At 40.2% G+C, this 12643-nt stretch overlaps 1 protein-coding gene across 1 annotated transcript in view; it reads right to left on the bottom strand.

Annotated features, from left to right (window-relative positions):
* Window positions 1–686: 686 nt before the first annotated feature.
* Window positions 687–12643, bottom strand: part of ACYP2 (acylphosphatase 2) — a 32965-nt gene continuing 21008 nt past the window's right edge. Inside the window, exon 4 of the mRNA XM_036380681.2 lies at window positions 687–1500. Within this exon, the coding sequence (XP_036236574.1) occupies window positions 1386–1500 (115 nt within the window). The 3' untranslated portion in view covers window positions 687–1385. The remainder of the gene's footprint in view (window positions 1501–12643) is intronic.

Below are 12643 nucleotides of genomic sequence, written 5' to 3' on the forward strand. Positions count from 1 at the left end.
GGTAGCTCCAAGGAAAATGTAAACCACTTTGTTAGGCAGGATGCAGTTTTCCACGAGGATGGAACATTTATTGAGCTCCTGCTACACTTGAACTTTGCCATTTACCATCAGCTGAACACGGGCCATTGACCACCACTTCAACAATGGGGGCTTGTGTATAATCACAGAACAATTCATAAGCAGCTCCTGCAAATTCTAGAAAGGAGATTTTACTGCTTAACACAAAGGGCCAAAGAAAAAATCAACATAGTGGTGAGCAGAAATACCTTTCTAGGCACACATGCACTGATGGAGAAGTGCAGTGCTTAAGTTAGGAAATGTCCTTCCTGAAATTCAAACCATGAGCTGCAGATTTGGTGCAGCTGCCCAAACTGACACCACCTGCCCCAGGAAGGGGGACAGGGCAGCCAGGGGGAAACACCAGCTTTAGGATCCTCATGAAGTCTCCCTGAAGGTTCTAATCCTGACCCACAAGCACTGCAGGAGTGAGGATCCAGGTCTGATCCAGTCCTGACTAACTCCAGGGTGCCTGTGGAGACAGTGCTGGATATACAGGAACTGGACCCACAATGGGTCAGACTTATCCAGGATTTATTAGAACTTCCATGGACTTCAGATGAAGGATGTGGGTGCAGGTTCCACCACACAGTCTTAACTCAGGAGCAAACACACACCCATAAGGAAAATCACTTAAATCTTCAATTTTAGTAAGAACAGTAAAATAGCAAAGAGATTAAAACATCCTTTATAGTCAGCATGGATGTAAGCTACAGATAGACAAGGAAAAAAACGGGGTGAGAGGCCACACATTTCATCACCTTGGAACAAGGCTTATCTGAATTATTATGGAGAATTTTAAACCAGAGCTGGTTAGGTAATCTTAGTTTGAAATAACATTTATTTTAAATTACCACTATAACCTTATTAATTGTCACATAGAGCCTGGTCTATAACAGGCTTGTTACAGAGAACTCTCAAGTGTTCCAGTTCTGTAGTTGCGTATTTTTTGTGAGATTACAAACAGTAGAACATAAATTTATTATTTTTCATCTAAATATGACTCACAGTGTAAATATTAGGTACCATCTGGTTGTATGTAACAAGTCTCATTGTGCACAAATAATCACCAGCACTTCTAGGCTTTTATCTGTCTTTCAAAGCTGCCATAAATTAGATATTGGCATTTTAGACACTAAATGTTGACATTCATGGTGCAAGATGTCTAACACAGCAACAGGAATTCTTACTTGGTAGGAACAGGGAGCATTTATGTTTATCCCTAGTACAGAAAAGCATCCCAATGCTCTTGTGACATTTGGTGGAAGCACAGAAAATATCATGCAGCAGAAATGTCAGAGTTTTGTGCTTAGTGAGGTGCCCTCCTGTTAGTATCTAGTGTTGAAATCCGAGAAGTCAAGCTTGGAGATCTCCTTCTCGTTGGAAAAATTTGTTTTATCGATGCGGGAACTTGGGCTTCCAACTTTGCTCAGCCAGGATTTCCTGCAGGAAAAATAAGAGAGGGTTGGCAGATAAGAAACTGCACATGTGGGGGTTATTCTCTGTCATGCCTTCACTCACTTTTACTTTTTAAAGAGCCATAAAAAGCATCTTTCAATAAGGAAATTACCCCAAATCTGTTCTTTTCTGTTTCCCCTCGCTTTCCCTTTAAAAGCAAACCAAACTCTTTAAAGGTATCAGTGTTTCCAGGGGATTTACAGAATATTACATAAAAACACAGCTGATAAAAAGGCTAAAACAGATTTACTGCAATGATCCCTTCTAAACACTATCAATAGTATTCCAACAGGTATAATTACCTTTGCAGAGTCAATACTGTGCTTTTAGCAAGGACCTACAAACCACTGATAACTGAAAAGAGACAGGAGAACAGAATCCCAACAGCCAGTTTGCTCCTTGCTGGTAACGAAAAACATGGGAACTGGAAAGGAATGAGTTCAAAACCAGCAAAGAGACATCACTTATGTCAGAGCAATACTGATTTGTAATAAATACTGAATGTTATACTGGATAACTGGATACACAAACACTGGAAATGCAGCAGGTGAGTGCTTACACAGAGGTTTATTTACAAAAAACACTTGGTCAGTATTTTTGGTTGTACTAAACTCCCAGATGTAGAAGAGAGAAAGTATTTTATTGTACCATAGTGAAGGAGAAATATATTTCCACACAAATGATTTTTAGAAGTTAGTATAGATACTTAACTGATTACTATTAAAAATAAATAATATTCACCTTATTCTGATTTGAAAACAATAGTTGTCTTATTAAGAGTTATGTTAATTAATCCTTTGCAGAATCCCACTGAGCATTGTAATCTGCAATATTCTAGCAATGAGACCTAATTTTGATGTCTTTATAAGGAGAATCATGCCCAGAAATCACTTACCTTGAGCCAGTAAATCAGTATATCACATCTGAGATACAGAAACACACACCTTGCTAGAGACTCTACATGCAAGATTTTTTAAAACGCAGTTCTTGACACCAGAAAATGCTGCAAAACATCTCAAGGGGCTTCACCAGTTACCAGAGACAAATAATTTTCCCATGAATCATGTGAGTCTCTCACAGATGGGTCTCATCACTGGCACAGACAGTTCTAAACTTGCATTCAATGTGACTTGAACAATAAAACAGAGCCTCTGTATGGAAAAACTTCCTACAAAACAGTGACCAGACCCAGGGATCTCACATTCCAAGTGTGACTTGCTTTATTTTAGCATAGAGAAACTAAAATACCTGTCAGATGCTTCCACTTCTTCACACCTCTTTGCTGCATGTTACGAACAACCTCCCTTCCTGTCTTAGATGAAGCCTTTCCAGTAAGGAATACAAAAAGGGAATAAAGAATCCAGGAGTAAAACAGGAGAACAGAGCTTCCCAGTCCTGCTGGAAGCCTCAATACAGAGGGGATATTTCAACAGAGGGAAACAAGCCTAAGGACAGACCAGTCCCTTTTGTTTCATATTCAGAAAAAAACCTGAAAATGGTTCTTGTTTATTTACCAGGAAAGTCTCTAACAGTTGGATGGCCTCTAGTGAGAAGAAAGAACATGTATTTGAAATACTGAATTAATCTCCTGAAAATAGTAGAAATTGCTTTTTAAGTAATGTGATAGTTTGTTCACTACTTCCTTTTGTCTTCCCATTTTGAAGGTGAGCTTATCCTGGAAAAAACCAAAAGGAGTATAGTCCTTGTCCAGCCTTCACAACAAAAATTCATCTCTGGGTGCTTCCAAGTCCCAAATGTTGCTGGGTAAAGAAATACCTACAAACTCTGACTAGAGTAAACAATCCACTCTCAGCTCCACATACCCTCCCTTCACATGAATAAGGATGAAGCACAAATTATGAAAATCCAGTTAGAGCAACCCAGCTCCATGGAAACTCTTTACAGGATGTGTGTGTTGTTTCTTATTTAATGCAGCAGGGAGGGGAGGAGGCAATATCTGGGAATTGCATGACTTTGAGCCTCAGCTCTGCATTGAGGGGACTTTCCTCAGCCATCTCCCTCTCTCTGCTCAAGTGACAGCCCAGTCAGCAGCACTTTGAAGAAGCACATTTTTCACAAGCTAAGAAAGCAGAAAATCGGTCTTTCCTAGAAGTTAAATGTCATCTCCAATCTCATCACTACCAGGGGTATTTATTTCCTTCAACAGTGAAGAAAAGGTTCTGTACTCTCCTCCTCAGCCTGTTCAATTCCCATTCACCTCAGATCTCTTCATGTGTGTAGACATGAGCTACAATTACTTGCATTTGGAATCTTAGCTTGTCATTTATAGCATCCATGTTAAAATTCACTGCTCCTTCCCACTTCTCAGGAGTGCAAAGACTCCCTCCCCCTCACTCATCTGAAGCAAACGAGGACATTGCTGAGAAGACACCACACAGGTTACTCTTGTTTTAAAGGATTTATTCCCAAAGGGACTGCTCCAATGAATCCAGAACAAGAGCTAGCCTCTAAATAGCCGTTTCTGACCATGTTTAACTTCATGGAATGGTTTGGGTTGGGAGGGACCTTAAAACCCATCCAGTGCCACCCCTGCCACGGCAGAGACACATTCCACTGTCCCAGGTTGCTCCAAGCCCCATCCAACCCGGCCTTGGACACTGCCAGGGATGGGACTGCCACAGCTTCTCTGGGCAAGTTGTGCTAGGGCCTCTCCACCCTCACAGGGGAAAATTCCACCCCAATATCCTACCCAATCCTGCCCTCTGACAGTTTGAAGCCATTTCTCCATTCCCGTGTAAACAGCTCCTCCCCAGCCCAAGCACTGCCTGTCCATGAAGTCACTCTTGGCCATGCTCTGATCCCACTGAGCTCACCATGGATAACCATGGATTTCTGAGTTACACAACCTCCCTGTCCAGGGGAGAAGCCAGTGCTCCTGAAACAGCTTCCCAACCAAACCACACAGCCTCCCAGTCCCCATGTTCATGGGGGATACTCCTCGGAGCTTAGAACAATTTGATCTGTCACCCTTTCCCTTCTTTCCTTTCATTAACTAAAACCAACCTTGTTAAGAGAGACTGCCTTGACACCCAGAGCCCTTCCCACTCCACATGTTCCTGGAAAACAACATCCAAAGAGCTGGGTTTTCACCATCCCAGTTTATATCCTTGTGGAAACAGCCTAGCTAGCACAGCATTCCAAGCAGGAAAACACTCCTACCTGTCAACTTGGCAAAATGGAGCCTGGCCTGGTATCTGGAGAACTTCCTGGAAAAGGTTATTTAAGGAGTTATATCTCTATAACACAGGATAATCACAGAACCCAAGGCTGGAAAAGACCTCCAAGACAGATTCCAACCTTTGACCAAACACCATCTTGTCAACTAAAGCACAGCACTAAGCACCATCATTAATAAAAATAATTAATAACACTGGCACAGCTCTAAAACCCACTGTGCTTGAAATACTACAATAACAGAGTAACTTTCTGATTTCCTGAACAATATTTATTTTTTAACTCCAATCTCTGCTACAAAACAGATCTCTCTAAAATAAACAGCATGCTTGGCATTATTCTCTGAAGTATTTCTTTACAATATGAAAGCTTCTCTTGCAATACTTCCTTTTTTGTATGCAAAAAGACAAACTTTTATCCCAATACTGGAGAAATTTACAGTCTGTGGTGCTAGGAGAGGACCTGGAAATGCCCTCCAGCATTAATACACAAGGAACTAGGCACAGGTTAAGAATATGTTTCTCTTTCTTCACCTCAAGCCCAGTGTCACTTAAGTGTTACAGGAGAAACCTGTGCTTTTATTTAGAGGAAGAGAAAATAATGGCACTGGCTTGTTTACACTTTGTTTCCCTTTGTTTAGGATAAATACTGCAGAGAATGTTACTTTTTGAAGACCATATTTACATCTGTGACAGCATATAGACCAGGCCTGCAAAATATTTATAAAATCCATCCAAAAATATTTTTGCCTTCTGCAACAGCACTGTCCAATTTTCATAAATCCTGATATTTCAATGTTTGCAGAAGAAATGTGGAATTCTCTCTCTCTCATGGATATCTGGCTTCCGAGATTTTGGAAGGAACCTCAGCCATGGTTTTCAAGCTTTGCTCTGTAATCTTTAGGGCCAGGAACATTTGTTTTTATAAACCCAAAATTCCTCTGCATAAAGACACCTCCCACCTTTCCCTCCTCAGCTTACTGCAGAGGCATTCCTATTGTCCATACACCTCTGCTCCTCCTGCCAGGAAAATAGGTAACTGTAAAGAAAATTTATAGGGTTTCTTGTTGTGAAAAAGTAGCAGGAAGAATAAAAACCCTGGCAAAGAAGTGTGTTGGGAATACTGGGATTTCAAAACAAGGCAAAGTGCAAGGGAGGGAAATTTTAACCCCATTATTAGGATGGCCGCACCAGAGCCCAGCACATCCAAGCCAAGTGAGGGGTTACTCCAGAGGATGAAAGGAAGCAGAAGCAGCAGGATTGAAGGATACAGACCAAGCAGTGGGTGGCTGGAAATGAAGGGACCTGCTGAGGCGTGGGCATGGTGGCCCAGAATAGAGCAGAGCCTGGAGCTGTGTGGGAGCCTGGCTGCTCCGTGCATCCCAACTGCAGGAATGCCTCGGCCCATGGGGGATTCAACACACGGTCTGGAAGTGTTTGAGGAAGGAGAGAAAGGTAGTTAATCAAAACCGGTGTTTGACTGTTTTTAAACACAGCTGCCAGATGAATGTTGTTAATTTGTTTATATTTCTTCCTTCCTTGCTGCACTCAGGGGCAGCATTTCCCTTGGGAATGCACAATGAGCTTTTCCTCGAGGTATATTGGAAAGGATGTCAACAGCAAGGGCAGATTAGCAGGATCTGAGATTTTACAGATATTGTGGGACACAGCCCTGAGTAAGCCTCAAATACACATTTTGGTGGTGAATTTCTATTTATAAACTTGAGAAAAATGACTTATGCATTAGTCATCACATTCTGTATGGTATTGGCAAGGTTTTTTTAATGTAGAAGTGATCATGGCCAGTTGCATCAGGGGAGAATTTGGGTCTATGTACCTCAAATCCACTCTGATACTGGTATCTGATCTATGTCAAACGTCCTCACCTATTACTTTAAAGAGGAGGAATTATGCCACAATGATAGAAACCAAGCCTGGAGTTGTTCTGGTTTTGTCACATACAATGCCAAGATCTGTTGTGCATTTTCCTGTTAATCATCTTGGTAACCTTCAAGGAGGATTTAATCATTTCAACATGAGATCATAAGTATATTTTTATTAAAACTTATCAGCATACCTCTTTGTTTAGGCCATGTTAGGCAAGTCACTTTTGGCTTCTTTCAGAGATCTTATCAGAAAAATCTCAGCAACACTGTAGTCATTTGTTCCAAAGTAAAGAAGTGAGTGAAAAGTAAACCCAAATTCAGCCATTCCAGTAACTCAAACAAAGCTTTTATGTCCACACTAACCTCCAGAAAAGCAGGAGACAAAGGGAATTTCCAGTTAAGCTTGTGTCCTGTCTCCCAGAGCAGTAAACATCCCAGGAAGCCAGCAGCAGCCAAAAGGCCCATTGTGTTTTCTCCCTGGAATCTCTCTGCCCCTACAGGGACCTTGGCTCCCCAGGCTGACTGGGAATTTTGGCTAACCCCACCCACTGCTCAGAACCCACTCAAGGTTCTCTGCCATTCCACAGCTATTAAAGCCAAGGCCACAGGAGGCTTAAATGAGGAGGAACTGTTGCTGTTAGGGCACCAACAAAAGAAAAGCTCTTTCTAATGCTCAGCACCCATCACCCACGTAAGACTGAACAAGGACTAAAGGACTTCAGCCTCTGACCAATTTTACCCATCCAAATGTTAATTAAACCCTTACACTGGCCATTTCAGAGCTAGAATGAATCACCACACTTGACCAGCTCAGCTTTACTTCAAACCCATGTCCTTACACAGCCTGGCAGAAATCCAAGAGTCCAGCTGAGCAACACAGTCAGGAATCTGAAAGACAACACTTCCCTGTTGTACAGTCCCAAGGCTCAGCAGGACACAAAAGCCACGAGGAACAACACCCACAGTTCCACACTTGCTGCATCTCCTCACAGGACACTTACACTGAAGAATAATTCATTATTATGCAAGAACTAAAAATAATGCCAGGCCAAACTGGAGTGAATTCCTTCAAGCACTGGGATTCTATTTTCCTCAAAAGTCCCCCTTACTTTACAAATCTCTTTGCATCATTAAAGGACTGAAAAAATGAAAGAGTTAGAAGGCTCACTGAGAAGTTGCCATTTCCAATTATAAATGTCTTAAAGGAAAGCATCAACACTTTTAAAGCAGCATCCTCCTGTAGAGCTCTGAGCAAGTCTGAGGGCCAATATTTAACATGCTCAGTGTTGCAGTGACTGCACATAAATTTATCTTTTCCTAGAATGCCTCTGTTGGAACATTTCACAAGCTAACAAGGTTGGCCTACAACTAAGAACTTTGGGTCTCTTTTTATCCTCAGTTTGCAAAAGAGTTTTGAATTTTTTTTTTGCCAAGCATTCAGCCAGCTCAGCTCTATTTTTTCCCCAATTTTACACTATGTGATCTAATTTGTTAATTTAAATTGCACACTTTCCAAGGAAGCAGTTACACCCCCACCTCTTAACCTCCCATCTCCAACTGCTTTTTTTAAAGCAACTATGATGTAACACAGTAGACATTTCAGAACATAAGAGCAACAAGCAAATGTTTTAAATACATAATATTAGAGAGCACAAGTGTTCAGGAAAACACCAAGTGGATTCCACTAGCTAATAGTCTGCTCAAAATTTATAAGCTGAGAAAATTTGAGCTTTATCAAGACTTACTTTCGTAATGCTCTATTTTTTTGCTATTACAGATATAGCCCCAACAAGCAGAAAGCAAAAAATTAACATAAGGATGTTGCAGGGATTCTGTTCTCGATTTGACAAGCGCTCCTTGTGATTTCCAGCACGCCAGAGCACAGAGGTGCATCCAGCAGGGTGTGTTTACAAGGCAGGGAACACTGCACCTGTCATCCACAGGATGCACACAATATTCCCTGGAAAGTACAGGAAGGACTAGGATATGTATTATTTATTGTTTCCATCATATATCCCCAAGACCCTCTGTCTGCTCTGCCTCGAGGTAAAGCTCCAGACACAACAGCCTCAGGCAGGAGGGGCTCCAGGATGGGATGTGTCAGGCTGTCCCTCAGGGACCCTATGGAAGCAAACACCCCTTTCCACACTCACATCCCAAGGAATTGTGTTCCCCTTACTGTAAGAAAATAACTCTCATTCTTCAAAATATTGCTTTATCATGTTTTTCTTATGACTTCACCTGTATTCAAAATACCATTTCTGGCAGATCTAATCTCAACTTCATTTCTCCCTGGCTTTCCAAGTTCCATGAAGTTATCCTTTCACTCTCTGCAGGCAGGTATTAAACACATCACCCTAATGAAGCCATTCAAGCTCTGATCCCAAACCACTCCAACAGGAGGGATGCTGAGATATCAAATAAAACCCAAATATAACTCAGCCAAGGCTACTTGATTTCCTCAAAGTCTACATTGCAACATCTCTAATTGCTGGGCTTTATACTTTCTATTAATATTAAAAAAATAGATAGAAAAGACTTTTTCACCACAGCATGCCAAGGGCAAAGCCCATCCTGGGGTCCATGATCTGTCACTATGGATATACTCACTGAGGGAAAAAAAAACCACACAAAGCTCCCAGCTATTTAAGGAAGCCATAAGAGCATGAAGAAGTATCCCAGTTCAATGTTTCTTTGTGTAAAAAAATCGTTAAACAAGGCTTTTAATATGTACTGAAATGAGATCTGATACCTGCTCTTGCTTTTCAGTGTTGTACTACAACATGCTTTTATTTAACCTAATTTTCAGAGTATTTACCTAAAAATATTCTCCAGTTAATCTGCAACAGTGATAAAATGCATGAATCAAGAAATAGATTTCTTTGAATCTTTTTTCCTACAAAATGAAGCCATACTGGAAATACCAAAATCTTGGCTTCTTGGCTTCAAGATTTCCAGCTCTGGAACTTTCTATTTGAAGTTGCCATGTACCAAAAACAAAACAGACAGATTTTATTATAATTGAAGGTAACTGGCTTTATCTTTCCACCTACAATTCCCATGGGTTTGGACATTTTTCTGCTCATTCCAAATCTGCCCCTTCACAGTACATGATTTTGGTAGTGACAGCTTCAGACTCCAAAAAAATCAGAATAAAAGCAGTATTCTACTAAAGGCAGCATCTTATTTCTACTGAAGTCAACAACATCTTCTATCTACTAAAGTCAACATTTACTAGGGACAGGGAGATAGACTTGATGTCTGCTTTTACAAAATTTAAACAAAGAACTACAATTACAGAAGAAATATCAAAATCAACCATCTTTGGAAGACTATTTCATACTGTGCAAGTATTCCAAAATAGGTCTTGTTAATAACTATTTGTAAGTACCTTGTCCTGCAGAAATTGTTTTGTTGTTGTTTATGCTTCATAATTCCTTAATATACAGCAGGTTTTGATATTTTGTGAGATGCTTGGTAACAAGAGAATTATTGGCAAAGCATAAATATGTTCCTAAACTCCATCTTCCTGGGTTTTTTTCCATTTTCCCTTCAAGCTTCAGGGTCTGTCAAGAAGTATCAAACATCTCATTTGTTTACTGTAATTTATGCCATTTTCTTTTTTTCCTTCCCCCTTCCTGAAGTTATTCCTATGGCTTTCCCATGTAGTCTGGCTGCTGCAGGAGCTAGATGGGTTTGGATGGGAATTGAGAACTACAAAAAAAATCCTTGAAAGCCACAAATTTAACTAGTGGCTCATTTTACTGAAATTTACATTCAAGTATTTCAGAAAAGCCCTCAACTCATTTCACAGTTAACTTGAAGCTCCTTGGTGCTTTCACTGACAGATTTCCAAAGGCAGGGAGCTGAAGCCCTTGCACAGAAGACACAGAGGCATTCCTAGAATAAAACCTTTCAAAAGGCAAGCTCAGGCTCTTTGGTTTTGCTCAGGGTTTATTTGAACATTGCTAAGTGCACAGAGAATAAAAGATGTTTTCAGTTTTTGGCAACACTAAGACCTTTGAAGCAAAACAACAAAAGTAATAATTTATAGGAGGAATTATGCAAACTTCCAAACATTAGCAGTGTATGACTGGGGGAGCTGCTATGAAAAAATAATTTCACAAAATTCATGTCAGAACCATTCATGTCATCATGCTTTTTATAAAAACAAGCTGCCTGGCTGTCCAGAAAAAACAGTCCAAACACTATATAAATCATCTCAGTTAAAGATGAACTTCACAGCAGCTGCACTGAAATTCAGGACAGAGCATGTGTGGGACGAAGAGAGTGGCTTGACCATAGATCTGCCTCCAGATAAAGGCACTAAAAGCCTCCAGGAATTCCCACTCTGAGATAAGGACCCAGTTTTATTAATATTTATGATGATATGACAGATGTTACCACCAAACTGAGATCAGGAAGGAGGTCAAGAGCACATCACCTCTCTGAGTCACATTCCAGGCTCTCAGACTGGGTATCAGTAAAAGGAAGAATCACTGGAAGTCTTTCCAAAGACACAGAAACATCATTGCATCCTTTATAACATCAACAAGCAGGAGTAATTGCCATTTCATTCAGCACTAGGACAGGAGTGCAAAGTCAGTCCCATTTCTTACATCATGCTGAATCCTTCTCCTGTGTTTGGAGGAATGAGTAGTTGCTTATTCTGCTGGAATTTTCATCAGCAAACAGACGTGCAAAGACATCTGAAGCAGCACAACTGCTGCTACTGTGTGAATAGATCCTACTGAGGGCAAATTTGCATTTATACTTAGAGTAAAAAATACATAAAAAGCTAATCTTGACTGTGACAACTGCACATAGAATATATTCTCAAGCACATACAGGTTTCCACTTCCAAAGACATTCAGTTTTAAAACAAGCCATCCCTCAAACTCTTGGATACCAATCACCAGAGAACATTTCCTCTTGGACAGACACACTCTATTTAGGCAAACCAAACTCGTCCAGGAAACTGGAAATCCTGGCACTGAGAAGTCAACAGATGTCAAACCCAGTCAACAAGGACTTCTAGGAATTCATTAGCCAGCGAACACCTGTAATGCTGGTTCCAAGCATTAAACACACAATACCATAACCAACCTAATTCAGAGTTGCTGTGTCAGTTTTCTTTGCAATCAAGGACATTTGGCCACAGAACTTGACAAATTATTAAATAAATAATTCAGATTACATCAACCACCTTCCTGCCCTTGTATGAAGTTCTGCATGAGGACTGTGGGGACCAAATAAAGTCAGAACCTCGCTTTACAAGCTCAGAATTCCCACACAGAACTTGGCTCTCAAGCTCCTTTCCTACAGGACAAACAGCACAAGGGTTATTACATAGGTGCCTGCAGGTAAAGAAATGCATCTCTACCAGAGAACAACCTTCCCCCTAACATAAAGCAGCAAAAAGGATTTTTATGTAATTAAAACATCCATTTTGACTTTAAACTTAGTAGAGGACAACACAGGCTTGCCTACAGATTTATTTGTTTACCAAACAATGAAACAAGTTCATGATTCAATTATTGACAGATGATCTACTATTGTGATGTAAACCTTCTGTTCCTTCATTCTCCTTTGACTTCACAATGGAAACAACCTTCTCTTTATGCAATATTGCTTATTTATCCATATATGAATCCAGTATGTAGAAAAATACTGTGACAGTTCTTTAATTTTTAACCCTCTCATATAAAAACTCCACTTTAAAATTTTAGCTTTACATTTAGCTCTAAATTTTAGCTTTAAATCATTAATTTCACCCCAGTTTTAACTGTTGGACATTTTTAATGACGTACCTTTCTCAATACTGGAAGACAAAGCCCTAAAATTCCTAAGTATTGATGAGTCCATTTCTTAAAGGTTCTTCATCTTTAAGGTGAATGTTAAGAAGCAGCTCAATGACCATCTAGAAAACCTAACCACTAAAATAATTTTCTACTCTGTATATTAATTTAAAATATTTGTAAGCCAAGAGTCTGATCCCCTACAAATACACCCAAACAACTGGCAATATAACTAACTCAAGAATTAAGT

Source organism: Molothrus ater, chromosome 3, assembly GCF_012460135.2.
Source record: "Molothrus ater isolate BHLD 08-10-18 breed brown headed cowbird chromosome 3, BPBGC_Mater_1.1, whole genome shotgun sequence".
Classification (NCBI taxonomy): Eukaryota; Metazoa; Chordata; class Aves; order Passeriformes; family Icteridae; genus Molothrus; species Molothrus ater.